This window comes from Etheostoma cragini, chromosome 14 (genome assembly GCF_013103735.1).
Source record: "Etheostoma cragini isolate CJK2018 chromosome 14, CSU_Ecrag_1.0, whole genome shotgun sequence".
NCBI classification, from domain to species: domain Eukaryota; kingdom Metazoa; phylum Chordata; class Actinopteri; order Perciformes; family Percidae; genus Etheostoma; species Etheostoma cragini.
Genome location: NC_048420.1, coordinates 2,882,652 through 2,903,344, shown reverse-complemented (window position 1 = coordinate 2,903,344; position 20,693 = coordinate 2,882,652). Strand labels below are relative to the sequence as shown.

Genomic DNA, 20,693 nt, shown 5'->3' with positions numbered 1-20,693 from the left:
TATATATATATATATATATATATATACACACACTATATATATTTTTTCAAATACAACACATTAGTTAAATGTATGAAGACCTGGCCTTGGCTGTGTAATTGCACTTGTTTCCTTATTAAACCTACTGTGAGAAATAATGAACATAAGGCAGATCACATTGTTAGTATGTATAAAATGAGACATGACATTTCATTTCAGAAAGTCCTAACTCCCACTCATATGATTATTAAGCTCATGGTAAAAGTGATTATGAAACCAAAAAAAAAAGCAGATTGATTCCAATGTTTCCTTTTCTTATCTTCTCTCCTACGCTCCCTCGTTCCATTCAGTCACACACGAGCTCATCCATTCAGCGTTGCTTAGGTCTAAATTGGAACATGCTCATTCATCTCTCCGCCAGTTCTTCTTTGATCTCCTTCTCAGAAGCCCCGACAGGAGTGACGTGTTGAGGCAACGCTATCTTCTTCTCATTTCAGGCATGGCTGCGTTATTGAGGGCCGTGGTGGATTTCCCTGCAGCCCAGTAGCTGTGTGCACGCCCGCTACAGTCTCAAGTCTTTACAGGACAGCGATGCAGTTACCTTGTGTTCCAAAGTGGCTTCTCTTCCAGGAGTTTGCGATGATGAAGAGAGTAGTAAAAAGTCTTTTCCTAGAGCAAAATGAGGGAGGGAATTGTATTGGGACTTCATTCAAGGTCCTTCGTCTTTCATCTTTGCAATTCAAAAGGATGTTAAAAAGATGCACTTGCAACAGATGACTCGAGAGTGAATAAAAACTTGTAAGTGTCTGCTTTGCATTTCCAAGTTAATGTTCCATCTGGGGGGGATCTACAGATCAGCGGAGAGTCTTGTAAGTGTTTCTTGCTGGTGCCAAGTGTTATAAATCCACTGTATTACTGTTGAGGTATACTCCATTTGATATCTTATTTCCTCTGGAGGGCACTGAATGTTGCCTCTCCAGCAAACATAGCACTTTCACTACATTCAGTTCATAGCTGTTGAGGTTATGTTGTGCTTTATGGACAATATTAACAAAGTAATAAGCAAAGGTAATGATACTAATCCATTTAAAAATGTCAAAGTATGTTTTTTAACCATTGCTTGGACCTCAGATGAAAGCATTTAAAAGCATGCAGGCTGTGATTTATTCTGTTTTCAGTAAAAAAACAACAACAACAACTGTGTCTTCAAGGTTTGTTCTGACATTATAGCTTTCCTACATTATAAGAATGTATTGTGCAAATGTTATTCTTAGCCATTGGAAGAACCAGTAGCTTTTCAAGCTTCTAGTACCAAATGTGTTTTTAGAGCAGAAAGGGAATCAATGCCTTTTTACTTTTAGGGTAGTCTTCAAACTTAGCGAGGTACCATCTAGAGAGAGAGAGAGAGAGAGAATGAGGGGAAAAAAGGCATTTTTATTCTATTAATATGAGCATTTGCTTCAAAGTGTTCAATATAATCCATGAAAATGAGAGTCCGTGTTATATTTCTTACTTGTGGTGGGCCACAGCCCTGCTGGCGAGGACCACTGTGGTAAAGATGGCAAAAGCTGAACTGTGAACAGAGTGGCTAGCCAGAGCGAAGCCGGCCCACTCTATTATCTCACCTAAGAAGTTGGCTCCAGACACATATTCAAACATTCCGCCTGAGGGTGGAATACACAGGAATTAGGACGCTTACCCTTTCGTACGTTCACTGAATCAAGCACAACCCAAATAATTTACTCTGGAAAAACATAAAATGGGATGGATATTCATCGACTACAATACGTAACTGAAAGCATCTGCAGGTTGCTAAAGTCTCCAAGCTATAGCTCCATATTGACCATAGCTGGCTGAGCACTCCCTCTTTGACTGCAGCCCATGTGTAGTGTTGCTACCCACTATGTGAAAGTGGCATTCTTGGCTGAAGGGATTCCAGACGTGCCTGGGAGTTCATTTGGAGCTTCCTCCTTCCTTTTCGCCTTCTCCATTTTATTTTCCTTTGAGTGTCCGGGACAGATTGTTTTAGCAGGTTCACCGCAAGTTCAGACCCAAGGTGCTGTTGTTGTGACTATATGTTCTTAGTCAGGGGAGCCACTCTCTTTATGAACCGGTTATGATTACTAATTCAGTTAGCAACGGGAAATGGCCAACTTATTGTGTGAATTTGCCAAGTATGTGATCCAAAGAAAAAGGAATTTTGCTTTTGCAATACACTCTGCCCTCATCTATTTGTCAATTTGGAGATCTTGTTTTTGGATCTTGTTAAACCACCCCTCACCTCTCCTTGTTAGTTCTTATTAAATATGCATCCATGTTTAACATAGTAAAGGTCATACCCTCTAAATTAATATCCACCATCAAAACCATCTTTCATTTTTTTTCATTGTTAATCAACTTGTTTTAAGAATTTTCAGAAACGTGAGTTTTCTTGATGCGAGTGATACGCCCTCATCATTCTTTGATTTAAAGGAACAGTCCCATATTTTGGGGAATAAACCTGTTTTCTTGCTGAGATCATTGGATCCCATACATTGTTTTTATCGCAGAAAGAGTATAAAACCATGACCAAAATGGTCATTTATTCATTGTAATACTTGAGGATGGCATAATTTCGAAAACAAATGATTCCCTTTTTTGCTGGGGACCCCCTAGTACTCCCTCAAGGACACCTGGAGGTCCCCGGACCCCACTTTGGAAACCAATGAGCTAGATGATCTTTTCACATCTGTGAGTTCAATATAAGCTGGAACCAGCAACCATTTAGCTTAGCTTAGCATAAAGACTGAAAACAAATAGGGGGCACAGCTAGCATGGCTTTGTAAAACCTTTTTTTACCCTTTAATTTGGTATTTATTAGACAAAAAATACATCGGTGAGATTAAACTGTGCTTGCAGGCGGACTTGTTTTCCTTTGTTACGGGACAGAAACAGGCTAGCTGTTTCCCTAGCGTTCATTTTAAGCTAAGCTGTAGCTCCATATTTAGCATACAAACATGAGTGTGGTGTTGAGCAGATAAGCAGCAGACTGACTGCTTTATTGCATATGTATCTTGAATAAGTCAGGTTCCAGACCTAGTTTCCATGTTCCAGCATGGGGCTGTCTTACATGATTACTATAAACACTGTGTGGTTTACAACATTTTTCTCTCTGTGTCAAGCACAGCAAAGCTACACACACACAAACCCTAGGTAGTGTGAGTCACTGACACACAGCTGAGTTGGAGCAGGAAGAATCTTTTTACACGCTAATGTGAGGGTTCACAAAGGGAAAGGCACCGAGGAAAAGATAACTATTGACAACCTGTGATTCTGCTTACAGTTTGAGCTTGTATAATCATGTGACCACACTGGAAAATTAGCATCTAGGGTTGTGTACGCAGACCGCAGAGTTGTGTGCCATGATGTGATTACTGCTTTCGTGCCTTTTCTTGTCACCCTACGACAGTGGTAAAAAAAGTCGCAAGCTCTAAGCCTTCAGTAAGTAGAAGTAATGTTACAATGTGAAATGTGTCTTTAACATTACATGTCCTGTATTCAAAGTACTCAGTTTGAAGAATGGGGCCATTCAGTTGGTAAAAATAAGCATTTTTAATTGTACATTGTCAAGGTCGGCTACAGTAACTAGCAGTCTTGTGTAAAATACTTCAATAATACTTGAGTAAACTTACCAGAAAGACTTGAGAAAAAGAAAAGACTGGTAGAAGTTAAAGTCACCTTTTAGAATATTACTTTAGTAAAAGTCTTAAAGTATCTGCTATTTAAAGTTTAAGTATTGCAAGTAATTTTCTGATATTAGATGCAGTAAGTATTAGAAGTAAAAGTTATGAACTTTATTGCCAAAGGGGTGTACTGCTATCTTCATCACCACCGTGGTCGGCGTGGTCATGGTCTGTTAGAGCAGGTGTTTCCATGACACTATGCATCACTTTGTTTCCATCTCTTCTACTTTAGTTTGGGCCTATATGTTTTTTTTGGTTACCGATGGCAACAGACAGGCATTACGTCACCAACTGGGATAGAGCATGCATTAACTTCCAGCTTTTTTCCTTTGTAACTAATGTCTTGAGATTTTAATAATAATAATAATAATAATAATAATAATAATAATAATGTATCCTTTATTAGTCCCACAAGGGGAAATTACAATTTACACTGTTGTTATTGCACACATTACCCACAGACCTGAATTACACACACACACATGCTCAGTACCTATAAATGCACTAAATAGAGAGTTGTCAGAGCGTGGGGGGGGGGGGGGGGGGGGGGGGGGGGGGGGGGGGTTCACTGCCTTGCTCAAGAGCACATTGGCAGTGCCCAGGAAGTGAACTGGCACCTCTCCAGCTACCAGTCCACCACCACACTTTGGTCCGTATGGGGACTGGAACCAGCGACCCTCCGGTTCCCAACCCCCTACAGACTGAGCTACTGCCACCCCCATTATTATTTTGATTATGATTGATAATAATATTGATAGGAACGAGTGACTAAGATGCTTAGGGGAAATGTAGTGGAGTAAAAGTATACAATTTGTTTTAAGAAATGTAGTGGAGTAAAAGTAAAAGTTTCCGGAAATGTAAATAACTACCAGTTAAATCCTTGAAAATCAACAAAGTATTTGTACTTTGTTACATTACAACACTGGTAACTAGTTACTACAGCCTTCATATACAGTTAAGGACACTAGGTGAAAGAACAATATTTTAGTGGACTTAAAGCCCAGAGTATATATAAATGTACAAAATGTAATTTTTACTGCTGTGGGTCTCTCAATCAAAACACCAACAAAAGACGGAGCCATGTTTCTCCCGGTTAGGATTCCTTCAGGAGGTTTTTACCAAGAGCTGAATCATGCTCAGAGGTCTCCTCCTCTCCAGAACAAACAGACCCAGCGCTTTCAACCGGTAAAACTTGGAATATAACAGTTTCACGCTCTGTGTCAATAACCTGTGTTACTCCAACGTTGTTTGGCAAGTCAACGGAGGTGCAGCTAGCTCAGCTTCTTTCTCTAAAAAGCTTTTTTTTTAATAATTTTTTTGGGGCTTTTTCCCTTTATTAGAGTTGATAGACATGAAAGGGGGAGGGAGAGATAGGGGATGACACGCAGCAAAGGGCTGCAGGTCAGATTCAAACCCGGGTCGCTGCAGGACTCAGCCTACACGGGGCCCCGGTTTCTCAAAAACGTAAAGGTCAAGACGTCTGATGACTATCAGATCCTCACTATCAATCCTTCATCCGTTTAAAATAGGATTGTCCGAGGGACGTATCATACAAATAAATGGTCAAAAAATCATACGTTGTGATTTCTGGATTTTCTTTTTTTAGATTTTGTCTCTCACAGTGGACATGAACCTACAATTTCAGACCCCTCCATGATTTCTAAGCGGGAGAACTTGCAAAATAGCAGGGTGTTCAAATACTTATTTTCCTCACTGTAGTTAAAAATGAGTGTATCATAAAAATGTGCCTTTAAAGTAGGGTTGCACAATATTGAATACATGTGATATTATTTATATATATTTGGGGCATTTATGACCTTTATTTTCGACAGGACAGCTGAAGACATGACAGGGAATGAGGAGGGGGATGACATGCAGCAAAGGACCGCAGGTCGGAGTTGAACCTGCAACCCTTGCATTGAGGAGCAAAACTCTATATATGGGCGCCCACTCTACCAACTGAGCTATCTGGGTGCCCGTGATGATTCAATTTTTTTCAACCGCTACAGGAAATCCTTCCTTCCACAGGCAATAAAACTCTTTAACACGTCATCACTGAATGGTAGTTAGGACTTACAGACATCACAACTGCACTAAGTGCTCCTTACACAATAGGTTTATCTACATATCTACATTATTATTCATGTATATTGCTATTTCATGTATATTTTGTATGTGTGCTGTGTGTATGATGTTTTGCTGCAACACTGGAATTTCCCTTTTTTTTTTAAACTTCTCATAGTGTGTTTTCTCTTTGAAGGTTAGATGTACTGTAACAGGAGTGTAAGAGTCGACTGTGGTGGGAGAAAGGATTTGGCCCAGTGTTTTCCCGACTAAAGCCCTTACCTGTGGGAATCTTGTAACCAGTCTCTCCGGGCTTCCTCAGGTTCCTCAGGATGTGGTCCGAGTGCATATTCACCAGCCACCCGACCAACCACAGCACAGACCCTGGAGACAGCCAACGGACCAAAAGCTGCTTTAGCATGACATTTTACTGACCAAAAAGCCAACTTATGTTCATGAAAAAATACTTTAAACATTCTAGGAAGTACTCATATTTAGATTCATCCCAATAGCGTGATGAGCAGACCAACACCCCTCTCATATGTATTTACGAGATTGTAAACCGCTTCCTCTTGGTTACAATCTTTATGCTAAGCTAAGCTAATCGACTCCCGGATCCAGTTCCACACCCAATGCACAGACGTGAGCTTGAGTTTGAGCTCAAGTTTTCTCATCTAAATCTCAAAAAGAAAGCAATTGAGCGTATTTGCGAAAGATTTTGAATTTTTTTATAACAGTTACTAGGGTTGGGAATCACCAGAGGCCTCACCATATGATATCATCATGATACTTATGTCACGATACAACATTTTTGCGGTTTTAAAACATCTTGCAATTTTCAGCGCAAATTTTTCCCAATTTTAATAATGTCCCTAAAAGGAAACGTAGAAGAAAAAAAAATATCTTTCTGTTTATTTTATCTCACTTCAGTTTTACTGCTGCAAAATGGGATTGCCAAGCAGACAAACTGACCAACAGACGTCTATGTATCGATCCAGTAATGCCACGGGCAATATTGCAATATTATGTTGTATCCATTCCCCCCCAGTACAGTTTATACAGTATACACAGTATTCATCAGTAGGGTTGCTTGCTTCTGTGACCTACAAAGCTCTAAATAAACTTCTTACATATGAACCAGATATATAGTATTTTTGTACACTTAGTATCTTATCATTAGTCATTTAAAAACTAAACATGCAAATGATATTTCAGACATTGAGTTCTGTCACTTCTGTTTGTCATTATTAATTACAGTATGACCGGTTAGAGAGTCTGGACTGTGGAAAGACCGGGCTAATCGGGGTAATTACCTTACATAATAACAATAATGTATACTTTATTAATCCCGCAAGGGGAAATTACAATTTGAAAATGGCATCTCAGTCAGGTTATATATTGACTATATTATAAGGATTTAAGGGACTATATTCACTGGGAATTGGGGCATTAATTTAGGTCGGTTAGAGAGTCCTAACATATATAATAATAATAATAATAATAACTGTAGATACACATATTAACACAAACTGTTCACTACTCCAGAGTAGGCCTGCACAATTAAGTTATAAAATTGTGATCTTGATTCACCCTGTTCACCATTTATTTCTTTTAAATAACTTTGATTTTTTTTTTACGACTTTGATTCTCATTTAATTTACGAGCCGACTGCATCACAAACGCTACGACTTTCTGACTTTCTTCCGTGAGTTTTAAACATAGACTCTATGAAATAGCTTTTAAGCTTTTAGCTTTTTTGAAGCCTCTATGTTTACAGGCTTGTGCTGATGCGCACTGTGCTATAGGTGCCAAAAAAAAAGTCTGCGTTTGGTACTGCCGATTTGTTTTGTTAGGGTCAAATAAATCGTGGCAGACAACCGTGATATCAATTCTAGACAAAAAAATCTTGATTCATTGTTTCCCCTGAATGGTGCAGACCTACTCCAGAGAGTTAATCATTGTTTTACTGTACATGCAGCACATGCGTGTTCCATCATGTGTGAATCATTTCGTCAAGAATGGGTGGTAAAATGTTGGAAATAATTAACTAAATGATACATTTTCTTGTAACTTTTTACATTGCTTCTTAAAACTGTAATTCCATTCTACTTGGCTATATTTTTTGATTTTGTTACACTTGTTTATCTGCTGCAGTCGCAAGGATCAACAGGGACTGTAAGGGGAGTGGAGGTGCATTTACAGTGGAAAACATTTATATTAAATTGACAGTTTCCTGTGTTAACTTGAAACAGCAATGGGAGCCAAGAAAAACTGCTGAGCTCTTTGAGGTTGGAAAAGCGTGAGAAGCACCTGCAGGGGAGCAAAAGCCAATAGAGGGAAATGACAATGGACCAAAGACCTTGAATGACAGCAGTGTGTGTTTAAGGAGAGTCATTTCATTTCAAATGGAAACAGAGAGGAGTAGGTGATGAAAGAGTGGTAGAAGGGATGAATCCTTCATTTCACCTATGCTAATGTTTGTGAATGCCAAATAGATCTGTTTCTAGCAGGAACAAATTTTACCAAAACAACTTTTCTGCACAGCTCTCATGCAGAAAAACCAACAACAATTTCTAATTCCCTTGTAGAAAGTGAGGTAGCAGACACAGAACACCAACCTGCGAGGAAGCATGGATGGGTGACCCAGTGTGCCGGGTACTCGGCATAATGGCTCAGGTATCTGATCTGCATGTAGCCATTATAGATGCAGAAAACAACGGCCAGGAAAAATGAGGCGAATGGTGTTGGTTTACCTCCTCGGATTAAAAATGGATAAACAAGGGATCTGAAGCAGAAAAAAACATATTAATAACACAACTAAGTTATTTGAAATACATGCTTTGACATCCTGATAGATATACAGAAAGATAGATACTTTATTCATCCCGAAGGAAGTTTTAGTAGTTCAGTAGCAAGACAACATAACACAACAAACACATATACACACATATAATCACACATACATAAGAATTAAATAAAAAATCACTCACAGAAATGCAATGATAAGGTAAGATACTTTGGTAGACTGTGTGTAATGGTGAAAAGGGAACAGTGCAGTAGATCATGTTAAAATATTTACTATGAATATAAAATATAAACATATTAACCTAATTATATAATATGTGGATGTTATGAGTCACGACCAGAGTCCAGGCTATGTATGAGGGCTAATATAGCCAATAAGAAAATAGTACAGCAGACAAGTGATATGATGGGGCTCGTAACACTGACACAATATAAATGTTACGTAAATGTTTACACCCTTATCTCTTCAGGTGGCCATTAATAAATTAAGCTACATAATTAATTATTCAGATTTATTATTTTAGTTGTGAGAAGGAATGATACACAGCCACTTAGTACCATAGGCTATTTATGCTGATGACACTAACCAGCACACTTGCCTTCTCCAGGTGTTAGCCTACACCTGATTACATTGATTGTAATAACCTACCTGTGAACATAGTGGCAGAAGTACATGGCAATGAGCAGTTGGTTGGCCAGTAGTGAAGTTTTCGCACAGGGTGTCCAAAATACCAGACACACAGGCACCAGGAACGCAGGCAGCTCCTGAACGAACCAGGCAAGCCTGACATTAACTGGAAATCCATATTTGCTGTCAGTGTATCGTCCGTATGGGACATTTTCGAAAAGCAAAGTAACGAAAGTGCAGGCTGCCATGAAAACCATTGAGTATGCCATGCAGTCCAAAATGTACAGTTCCTCTTCTTCCGAGGAGAAGAGCCTAGAAAGGAGTGCGTCCATCACGTCTGAGAGGCTAATGTTACATATAAATAGAAACAATGTAAATATAACTAATATTTGCAACTATTTGCCAAAATGCTGTATCACTAGCGAAAGATGTACACGCGACTTGTTTCCCGTCCAGGTCCAATCACAATCCATGAACAGATATGGCATTGGATCTTATCAGCCAATGAAAATGCTCTCTTTTGCAACGTCGTGTCGTGTCTGCTGTCACTAATAAATATTCATCAGGCCTGCTATTTACACCACTTTCTGTACCTGGTGTCGCACAGTTAACAGTTAAATAATGTTAATAATTTTTATATTTTATATTACACTGAAACAATTCAATTTGAAATCTAATTTCGGTGTCAACAAGGGAACAGGCAGATTTTGTGGCCACCTCACGCGGTCCTAATTCACGTGCGTCAGAGACAACACGTTTCGAGGGTAGCAATTCATTTTCAAACGCTCAGTAGATTCGCATTTTACCCGAGTTGCAGGCACATTTCTCTACGTTTACCACCATTTTGTTCCGCAGACTTTTCTCTCGAGTTGTGTGCTATTCCAACATGGGGAAAAGAAGCCGGCAGAGGCAGAAAAACCAGACTACTGGCAGGGACGACAGAGACAACGCTGTAAGATTCACACTTCTAACGTTGTGCACCAACTTTTGCTAATGTAAACCTTAGGTGTAAAGTGCTCAGTCAGGCCTCATACTATCGTTAACTTTAAGTTAATTGCAAAGGGAGCTGGGATGAACACGGTTATATTTCTTTAGTAAACCTGTGCAGTCATGCTGCTATACACTGCTAAACCGCAACATCAGAGAGCTTACTGTTAGCTAGCTAACGTTACTGTTAACCTGGCTATTTCCTAAGTGCGTGACCATTTGTGACGTTAGTCTACACGAGGGCCTTTTGTTTTTCCTCGGAGGGATAGTGGGCTTCACCAGATTTGGCCCATAAATGGGTCTATTTTATGTTGCCATGCTTGCAGGTACAGACATTGGTTCACCTCTTACGAGCCTGACCTAGAAGGGAAGGTTGAAAACTCAAAAAATGTAAATAAAATAAGTGCGTAGTTTTTGGCTTAAAGTTACTACATGCCGAATTAAACATTAGACTATACTAAAATAATGTAGCAGGTTTTGAGACGTGTTCTAGTTATATCCCCTTTTCCACGAGCAAGAAAAAATTAAAATTACATATTTCTGAATGACATTTCTTTGTGTTAAAGATTTCATTTTTTTAGTAGTTAGAACTGACAGTTACAAAATATTTAGTAGTTATGACCTACACTAGAAACAATATGACCCATACTAGTAACCATGCATTCATGTGTTCAGGGCTGGGGAGCTGGCTATGCTGACATTGTCAAGGAGAATAAGTTGTTTGAGCACTACTACAAAGAGCAAGGCCTGGTTCCTGGGGGAGAGTTTGAACAGTTCATGGATGCAATGAGGGAACCGCTGCCAGCAACCATCCGCATCACTGGATACAAGAGGTGAGTTTGACAGATTTCTATCTGGAAAGTGACAGGTCTGTAAAGTGTCATGCTCCTAGCCATGCAAGAGGTTGTACACATGTGCCAGTTCTTTATTGGCAAGGTACCCTTTTGGTCTGTTGTTGTTGTCAGTCTGTACATTTGTCACTTTTTTAAATTCCCATTTTTCACGGCACAAAAAAATGTTTAAATTCAGATTCACTAGGTGCTAAGCTGCAGGAGACAATGTTGTTATTTAGCTGTAATTTATGAAAGTGCTTTTGAACTAAATTTATATGATGATAGATGTGAAAGAGTAAGGCGTGAATGAAAGTTGGTATGCAGGAGTAAACCCACGACGTTGCATGTCTTCATCTAAGCCGCAATGTATGGGATTATCAGGAGGACAGTGGTTTGAATTAATTGTATTTATCATGTTGGATGACTGCAGTTAGTAGTTGTTGTTACTACATGCCCAATTTCTCCTCTTTCTGTCTTGCTCCAGCCATGCCAAGGAAATCCTCCACTGTCTGAAGGAAAAATACTTTAAGGATATACAGGAAGTGGAGATTGATGGCCAGAAGATTGAGGCGCCACAATCTCTGAGCTGGTAAGATGTCATGGTTTACCCAAGGCTAAAAGTACACACAGATTCAAACTAGAAACTCAGTACACACTTTGCCTGTCCTCTACAGGTATCCCGATGAGCAGGCCTGGCACACCAACATGAGCAGGAAGATCATTAGGAAGTCTCCCCTTCTGGAGAAGTTCCACCAGTTTCTGGTCAGCGAGACTGAGTCGGTGAGTCAACAAAAACAGAAATATACCACAAACAGCCGTGGCATTATGACATCAGCATTTAGCCCTGTTAAAGAAGTTAACTTATAACGGTGGCATTGCAGCTGTTCATATTGACCATGTTCAGTAGATAAATAAAGTGAAACAAAATGTAAGAAGTCATCAGAGAAATTTAAAAAGGCGAGCATCGTTCTTGTGTTTGTCCTTGCAGGGTAACATCAGTCGACAGGAAGCTGTCAGCATGATCCCTCCTCTCCTCCTGAAGATTGAGTCACACCACAAGGTAAAAGCGCTGCCCTCTTTGAAGGTTAAAAATAGTAGGTCTGTATTTGCTTAATGCATTTTCAGTTTTCTCTCCCTTTGGCCCCTTGCCGTTGAAAACAATTGTGTTCAAAGAAAAGGATATTGTGAACAGGCATGTGTCTCTGTGCAGATCCTGGACATGTGTGCAGCTCCAGGGTCAAAGACAGCCCAGCTGATTGAGATGCTCCATTCTGACATGGACGTGCCATTTCCAGGTAAGATGCACACATTTAAAACCAGGAAATATGCTATAATAACCGATTTCTTATTACTGGATTGAAAAAATTATTTGATCTATGAATACAAACCAGTATCTACATTGCATTGTACAAAAGAACCTAGGGGTTAATCAGCGGTCCCTGTCGCTTTAACAGTGGTTCACTTTAATCCACTCTTCTACCTCCAGAGGGCTTTGTCATTGCCAACGACGTCGACAACAAGCGCTGCTACCTTCTTGTGCACCAAGCCAAGCGTCTCAACAGCCCGTGCATAATGGTGGTCAACCACGATGCGTCCTGCATCCCCACGCTCAAGATCGACTTGGATGGCAAGAAGGACATCCTCTTCTACGACCGCATCCTGTGCGACGTGCCCTGCAGGTCAGCAAAGGGCACTTGTCGCAATCGCAACGTTTCATGGAAATTCAACCGATTTAACTCATTTAGACGATGACTTCTGTTGAGGAGAGAGATGCTCGTTATCGAAAGTGCAATAAGGCCAACGAGTACTTTATCAAGTATGTAAGGAGATGCTTGTCTCAAATGGGAAATTTACATTTTACAGTGTGAACATCAACAAGCCACTAATAGATATATTATAAAATTTGATTCAATAACATTCCTTAAATAGTAAATTATCACTTTTTGTCTTAAATCCACCAGCCATATACATATTATTCCAGCATGAGCAGAATCCTTAGCCTTTTTAGTAAGGTTACTTGGAACACTTAGCCCAGCGTAGTTTTATTCTCCCAAAAACACCTTTCCATTTTATTTTAACAGAATTATTTAATGAAAAATCACATTTTTTGTTGTTGCAATTTCCACGGTCTTACACAATTCCATAGCAACAAAAATACAGCAGACATCGCGACTTTTATCGTAATTGTTTACAAAGCCGACGCAAAATTAGGCATTTTGGGCCACAACAATCCCCCAAAAAGGCCCGCAAAATCCTGCAGGGACTGCAGTTAGGGTCTGGAAGTCTGAGGAGGAAGTGGATAAAGAAAGAAATATGGTTGATGATGAGCTTTGTATGTGTGGGTGTTTGGCTGGAGAGAAATATTGTGTGACAGATGAAGGTGAGCCTTCACCCTGTCTGCCCTGTGCAGGCTATTTACAGGTGCTTTTTATAAATGGCTTTAAATGATGTTTTGTTCTTAACGTTTCACCACGGGGTTAGTGGTAAAACATCCCCCTCTTGAAATCTAGCGTCAGTTTATAGCCAAAACAGAACAGCATTTTTATTTAGCAAATGCTGCCTGAGTTCTGCCAGCTGTGGCGTTGAAGCCAGAAGCCCCTGCCAAAGCCAACAGAGAGAGAGGGTGGGGAGGAAAAGCAGTGACGAAGACAGAGAGAGGCGGGCAGACCCTCAGCAGTGATGTGACCAGTCAGCTTAAGCCCGGCGTGTAAACAGTTTGTGCTCGGCCGACTTTTTTCGCCCCGTGAGAAGTGTCGAGGACCTCCGATGGTTTTGGCTCCTCGGGCCAAGCTGGGGGTTGTGTCTGAGTGGTCTTCTCTGTGTTCTCCAGCGGCGACGGCACCTTGAGGAAGAACATAGACGTGTGGAAGAAATGGACGACCAGCAACAGCCTGCACCTCCACGGGTGAGTGGGGAGACTGAGCGTTTGTGCTTTAGTGACAACATAGGAATTCATGCACTTGTGTGGTAGACCAAATTGACTGAAGGACAAGGGAATCGAGTGTGTTCTTATGCCGCTAATTAAAAAACGTTGGCAGTATTACAGAGTGTGTGTGTGTGTGTGTGTGTGTGTTCACCAGGCTCCAGCTGCGTATCGCAGTGCGTGGGGTTGAACAGCTGGCTGTAGGAGGGAGGATGGTCTACTCCACCTGTTCACTCAACCCTATAGAGGACGAAGCTGTCATCGCAGCACTGCTGGAGAAGAGCGAAGGTAACCAACACGCACAAACACTCACAGGGCTATTCAATTTAAGCAATATGCTTTCTATTTAAATCAAAGTTCTGTTCTTAGTTTTTTTTCTCTCTCTTCCAGTTGTTCCTGGCTATAGCAAACACAATTAAAAGTCTCAGTCCTGATTGGTTCAAACAGCCTGCTAAATAAATTCCTCAAAATTGTTAACACGCCATATTCAGGGGGAGTTAATTTCAACACATCCACAGCTGATACTAGAATAAAAAGATGGTCTCTGTCACAAAGTTACCTACAGTGTCATTAACTAGCTTACATTTAGCTTACTTTATGTGGAAACATTTCACATTTCAAGAGCATGTGAAATGCCTTATTTATTAGAACTGTTCTAAGGTTTGCGGTCGAGTATTTTTTTTTTTAAATTAATAAATCCCAATCATTTTCTCAATTAATCAGTTATTGTTGGTTTAAAATGGCAGAGAATTGGGACAAATGCCTTCTATAATTTCCTGAAGTCAAAGGTTGCATTTTGAATCCTAAATTACAGCGCCACCATGTGGCCGATTGGGTTCATATTTCTATAGAAGCACATGCACACCATTTCTAGGTATTCCCCCAAGTTTCATGTTTCTAGTTCATTCTAGCTCACGGGAATTTGAGCCGGCGTGGAAGACTTATATTTACTTAAATAATAATAGTTACTTAAACAGACAAACATAGAAGGGTTCTACCGCCTCGCAGTTTGAACCCTAATTGACGTGTGGCAAATGTTTGGGATGTTAATATAACTGTCATGTTGCATACACATTTATATCCATTTGAAAATCCTGTTGCACCTATCAAGTAGTTTTAACACTGTATGTTTAGATTGTACAACTGGTCATATCATAAAAAAACAGAGTTGGAAACACATAAGGTCAATAGCTGCAGAGCCAACACCACAATTTAATTCACTTTCATTCACATTTCAGTCGTTTTCTGCCAAGCTGTAATGTCTTTCCACATCTTTCCCCGTTGCAGGAGCGTTGGAGCTTGCCGACGGCTCGGCTGATCTGCCAGGGCTGAAGTGGATGCCTGGGGTCTCTTCCTGGAAGGTACTGGAACCTTATGTGTTTGACCAACCGCTACGACCATAAAGGCAAACCGTATTTAGGCCGTGGAAGTGCTTCAGTCGGACAGAACTTTGTGTGTCGGTGCTCTGACTGTGGATTACTTGAACTGGCTCACACCCTTAAAGCAGTTGTTCTCTCTGTAGCTGATGACCAAAGAGGGCCAGTGGTACTCTGACTGGTCCGAGGTTCCGACCAATCGTCACACACAGATCCGCCCCACCATGTTCCCGCCAACAGACCCAGAGAAACTTGCTAGCATGCATCTGGAGAGGTGGTACGTACACACTCAATAAAGGTTTGTGCTATTACATAATGTGAGGGACTCGGTTTGGGACTTTTCGGTCCCTAAGCAAAGGCCTTCCCATCATAACCCGGAACCTTTAAGTCCATGTAGGGCACGGTTCTAATAGGAACAGGAGCCCCGAGACAGGAAGCCTTGTTTAACGCTTCTTTGAGTGCCAAAATAATCAGAGCGCGTTGTTATTCTCTATTAACATTTTCCCCAGGTGTTATTTTTGTATATAGAAATGGATGAGTCATTTAATGTGATCAAACTGCCCACCCCCCCAAACCCTTGTCTCAATTTAGCTAATTTTTCCTATCTTTTATCCCACTGCGAGTATTTTGTTCTCATTAAAACCCACTTGAAGACACTTTTCTGTTTTGACGCCAGCTTCATTAGCAGATTTTATTTTCCTTGGCACAGCCTTGCATACACACAGTCTGCATGGATGCGAATGCATACACACACCTGCACTCTCACTTAATGGTGCGTTATGTCATTTCGACTATGCAGCTTTTACTTTGACTCACAGGCACGTTGCTGGCCAGCAGAGGGCGCTGCTGTCACACGTCTAAGAACCTTTGTTTTTAATGCAAAAAAAACAATCCTTGTTTATCTTCACAGTAAGTAGCACCAACTCAAGCCAGGATTTATATTTGTGTGTGTGTGTGTGTGTGTGTGTGTGTGTGTGTTATTTTTTATGTCAGTATGAGGATTCTGCCACATCACCAGAACACTGGAGGTTTCTTTGTGGCTGTGCTGGTGAAGAAAGCTCCGATGCCTTGGAACAAAAGATATCCCAAGGTACTTCTTTTAAGCACACACTCACTTAATGGATGATTAGACTGGCAGTCTTACTTGAGGAGGTAAATAGAGCAGAATGCCCCCCCCCCCCCCAGCATTACTCACCTGTTACTAATCACAGCTGGGACTTTATTTTCTTTGTCTGGTCATCTTTGTCCGTTGTCTCCAGCTGAGGAAGGACATCTCGTCCAGCTCAGCGGCCCAGACTGAAGGCTCCTCGGTGGCCTCAACCCCCGCAGACACGCCCTGCATCCCCGAGAGTGCTGTGGAGGACGGTGAAGGCCCAGAGGAGAAAATAGCCAAGGAGGCAGAAGAGGAGACAACCCAGGGAGCTTCCTTGGCCCAGGAGACCACTGCCAAGCAAGACGGAGCATGCGGGTGAGTCATGTTGGTGTGATGAGCTAATAAAAAAAAGAAAACGGCAAGGTCTATGAATGAGAAATTACTCTTTGGATTAACAAAACATCACTGTTCCTGAAGAAAGCTTTATTGAAACCCTTAATCTATAAGATGCTTATTATACATCCAAATAAGAAGTTTCCTCATTGGAAAGAAGCTGAATTCACACTTTACTTGTGTTGTGCTGCAAAAATGTCATACTTTTAATAATAAGTAAATGAATTAAGTGATGAATGAATGAATGTCTGTCTTCTCTCTGTGTTTCCAGGCCTCCAGCCTCTAAGAAGATGAGGCTGTTTGGTTATAAAGAAGACCCCTTTGTGTTCCTTACTGAAGAAGACCCTGTCTTCACCACCATACAGTAAGTGTCTCTCTGTGTGTGTGTGTGTGTGTGTGTGTGTGCGTGTGTGTTGGATATGGAAATTATAGTCTTCAGCATTTTTGTGTCTCAAAACTGTTTTCTTTTCTTCTTCGGTTTTCTATAGATCTTTCTATGATCTGTCACCCAACTTCCCCAAGCTCAACGTTCTGACCAGGACCCATGACGGCAAAAAGAGACACCTGTACATGGTGTCCAAAGAGCTCCGCAACGTGATGATCAATAACAGCGAGCGCATGAAGGTGTGTGGGTGTGTGGTTGTCTGTGTGTTTGCGAGAGATTGGAACATGGAACACCAGGTTGGATGATGATGATGACAAAGCTTTTTCTTGCAAGGAAATGCAATTTTAAAAATGGATCCAACTAAATTCTAACCAATCCTTTTCCTGGATGCAATGCATTTAATATTGATAACACAATAGTAGTTTGTGTAGTCAGACTAACGGCATTATACCTATTAAATCAGTGCATGGGCCAGTCTTTGGATATGGATATATTGGCTTTACTTTGGCTCATTAGATCATTTACACAGTGTGTGTGTGCTTGTGCAGTACCAACCCATCTGAGGGAAGCAGCTTAACAGATGGGACCCTCCTATCCCAAATCCCTCTAGTCGTCCACCTTGTAGCACCGGCACAGGTGGCACTGTGTGTTTTGTGGGTTTCAGTGTGTGGGTTCTCCTCGTTGTCTTGATTTTTAAGTCTAAAAAACAATAAGTTGCATGACTCCACTCCACAGGTTCTGGATGGGGTGACTGAAAAACACACCGATAATATCTCAAGTTTAACAAAAGAAAACATGGAATAAGGCTCTTTCAGGACGTTGATTTAAGAGAATTGAATCTCCATTTCTCAAATTCAATTGTTATGTTAATTGTACTTGTTTTACTACCCGTAAATTGGTAAATAAGAAGTGGTGTTGATTGCTGATAGTTTCCCCCCACTCGGGCGAGGACACCAGAGACTGGCTGCACTGTCCTTACCCACACTTTTGGAATATAATACAGTAGATGCCTTGAGCAAGGCAGTTTGGTGAACATCACTAATTATCTACACACACACACACACACACACACACACACGACGTTAACAGAGTAGCACTACAAGACCTGCAACATCATTACGTTAATTTTTATTTAAATGACTACCCATGGTTATATTTCAGGAGGCATATTAATAAGTGAAGTGAAAGTCGACATGCTTTTTTGTTTCTCAGGTCATTAACACAGGGGTAAAGGTGTGGTCTCGCAACAGCGACGGAGAGGAGTTTGGCTGTGCCTTCAGACTGGCTCAGGAGGCAAGACACACACACACGCGCACACACACACACAAACACAGAGTGCAGCACCCTGGACTTCACTTCTCTTAATGTGTGTTCAAACATGCAGTAGGTAATTCTTACAATCATTACAGAGGCCACCAACACAGCTGAATAACAAGGGAGCCGAGTTCACACTTCAAATAGGCTTATAATCAATTAATTAATTTGAAATGCATCATGCAAGTGTAAAGAGTCTAGAATTGCTAAGTAGTACCTGCATATTGTCAACTCCATCTCCTCTCTGTCCTACAAGGGTATCTACACTCTCCAGCCGTATATTCGCTCCAGGATAATCCGAGTGAGTGTGGAGGACATCAAAGTGCTGCTGACCCAGGAGAACCCATTCCTCAGCAAGCTGCAGGACGACGCTCACGCCCAGGCCAAGAAAATGGGTAAGCAGCACGGCAACAAAAAAATCTCACTCCAAAATAAATGACCACCTTCAGAAAAGTGAAGCTATGTACTCAATATTGCTACAGACTTTTTACTGAACAGTTTTTTTCCGTACTGATACCGAAACAAAATATTTTTGTTTTGTTTTGGGAAGAGTAGCGGATTAGTGGCTGGAAGGGTTCTGACTTGGCTGCCATGCGAATGAAAGAGAAAAGTGAATGAGTAATGCTTTGTCTTCAACAACTGGTGTTGAGCTGCCCTTTAGCAAGGCACTGACCCAGAAACAAACGCACAAGAGGAGCAATTCCAACAAAAGGAAACTAACTACTCTTTAAATATCGCAAATGTAATGAAGTGTACATAACAAGCGTTGTGGTTCAAAATGGGTTTTAGAATAATGTTGTTGTTGCTCTCTATTATTCTCTCTGCAGTAATGGGCAGCATTGTGTTGAAGTACATCCCCAACCCAAAGTAAGTGGTTTCTCTATATTTGAAATGTATGCATGTCATGTTTTTTTTAAGTCCATCAAAGAACTTTATTCATCCCTGAAGGGCAGTTCAATTGCAGTCAGCCCGTAAACTAACCAAATAAACTGCACCGCAATCATTCAGTCAACCAACATGTCACTAGCTGCAGGTCAGGTTATTAGTTTTTGCTCATTTCTGACACCCACCATAACCCTCTTGTTTGTCAGTAACCCAGCGGAGCCTCAGTGTCCCATCCAGCTGTGTGGCTGGAGGGGAAAGACGTCCATCCGAGCCTTCGTCCCGCGCAACGAGAGATTTCATTACCTCCGACTGTTAGGCGTGGAGGTCTTCAGGGACAAACAGGGCACCGGGGGAGAGAAAGGGAGGTATGGAGAAAAGAACGGAAAGGAAGAAGTAGAGGATGCAGCGGAAAAGGACGCGGAGGAGGGAGGGGCCGTGGAAAATGAGACAAAGCTGGACTTGGAGAACAGTGAAGAAAATCAATCATCTGAACCAAATAATCAAGCAGGAGACTAACAGGGGAGGATGTAGAGCAAACAGAGAAAGGAGGACTGACTGAAGACGTTTTAAAGCTCTACGAGCTGTCGACCAGGTCAAAGACCACGTTATGTGGTAGAGGAGGGTGCAGAAGGATTCCCTCCCACAGATGGACTCCTTTTGGAATGGCTTTTGGATGCCACCCCAGGAGGCAGCACTATAAATCCCACTGCTTGCCTTGGCATGGAACGCCACGCGTAGCATTCAAGCGCTAGGATTGGCCAGGTTTCCATGCTTTCTCTTTCAGGTCCTATCCCCCGACCAGGGGGCTAACCTCCGCGATCCGCCTGACCACTCAGCTGCTACGCAGGGCCGGGTCTTGCCAAGGAAAGCAGTGAGATTCATAACAACGCCCCCAGAAACTTTTTAGTTAAATGCTTATTTTATTGATCTCTTTTTTTTTGTATTTGAACAAACCTATTTAGTGGCTTCAATTTTCTTTCCTTTGATGTTTAGAGAGGTTTACATGAGCAGCTATATCATTTTCTCCATGTGTAATTAAGCAGAAAAATGGGGTCAATTAAAGGCTTTAAGGGTTAACTGTGTCACCACCCTCAAATTATTTAACTTAAAGCTCATTCTTGGCCTACTGAAGTACTAAAGACATGCTTGAGAAGGAGTTGATTAGGTTCTGCAAATAACAGTCAGTAATACGGCTTTGAGGAACTCAATAGAAGTATGGGCACTGAAAAGTTGTAAATAAAGTGATTACTGCGCCCTGCTAGGGCCGGGCGAAACATCATCGATGTCGACATAATACCAAAATGTC

At 41.2% G+C, this 20,693-nt stretch overlaps 2 protein-coding genes across 3 annotated transcripts; one reads left to right on the top strand and one right to left on the bottom strand.

Moving 5' to 3' along the window:
* Window positions 1–269: 269 nt before the first annotated feature.
* Window positions 270–9,657, bottom strand: srd5a1 (steroid-5-alpha-reductase, alpha polypeptide 1 (3-oxo-5 alpha-steroid delta 4-dehydrogenase alpha 1)). Of its 2 annotated transcripts, XR_004659313.1 has the most exons (6): window positions 9,220–9,657; window positions 8,384–8,550; window positions 6,048–6,149; window positions 1,493–1,643; window positions 1,209–1,369; window positions 270–1,173 (listed from the first exon to the last, which is right to left on the bottom strand). XR_004659313.1 is itself a non-coding variant. In XM_034891655.1 (5 exons), exons 1-5 carry the CDS (start codon window positions 9,528–9,530, stop codon window positions 1,303–1,305), a joined length of 798 nt encoding a protein of 265 aa, XP_034747546.1. In that variant the 5' UTR covers window positions 9,531–9,657; the 3' UTR covers window positions 270–1,302. The 2 variants fall into 2 exon arrangements, 1 of the variants encoding a protein (XP_034747546.1); XM_034891655.1 differs by having other exon boundaries at window positions 270–1,369.
* Window positions 9,658–9,887: 230 nt separating this feature from the next.
* On the top strand, window positions 9,888–20,468 carry nsun2 (NOP2/Sun RNA methyltransferase 2). The gene is made up of 19 exons (XM_034891652.1): window positions 9,888–10,150; window positions 10,861–11,018; window positions 11,503–11,607; window positions 11,693–11,798; window positions 12,007–12,078; window positions 12,229–12,313; window positions 12,505–12,697; window positions 13,849–13,923; window positions 14,099–14,229; window positions 15,229–15,302; window positions 15,464–15,594; window positions 16,311–16,407; window positions 16,577–16,785; window positions 17,075–17,167; window positions 17,292–17,427; window positions 18,401–18,481; window positions 18,759–18,897; window positions 19,330–19,369; window positions 19,594–20,468. The coding sequence occupies exons 1-19, from the start codon at window positions 10,085–10,087 to the stop codon at window positions 19,901–19,903; spliced, it is 2,301 nt and encodes a 766-aa protein (XP_034747543.1). The 5' UTR covers window positions 9,888–10,084; the 3' UTR covers window positions 19,904–20,468.
* The last annotated feature ends 225 nt before the right edge of the window (window positions 20,469–20,693 follow it).

Bases quoted from the DNA above. Each gene is read 5' to 3' on its own strand.
- srd5a1 (XM_034891655.1), bottom strand. From the start codon at position 9,530: ATGGACGCACTCCTTTCTAGGCTCTTCTCCTCGGAAGAAGAGGAACTG. The intron at 1,644-6,047 runs GTAAGGGCTTTA...TTCCACCCTCAG, and splicing joins TGGTTACAAGATTCCCACAG to GCGGAATGTTTGAATATGTG. The intron at 1,370-1,492 runs GTAAGAAATATA...CTCTCTCTCTAG, and splicing joins AGGGCTGTGGCCCACCACAA to ATGGTACCTCGCTAAGTTTG.
- nsun2 (XM_034891652.1), top strand. From the start codon at position 10,085: ATGGGGAAAAGAAGCCGGCAGAGGCAGAAAAACCAGACTACTGGCAGG. The intron at 12,698-13,848 runs GTCAGCAAAGGG...TGTGTTCTCCAG, and splicing joins CTGTGCGACGTGCCCTGCAG to CGGCGACGGCACCTTGAGGA. The intron at 17,168-17,291 runs GTAAGTGTCTCT...GGTTTTCTATAG, and splicing joins CCTGTCTTCACCACCATACA to ATCTTTCTATGATCTGTCAC.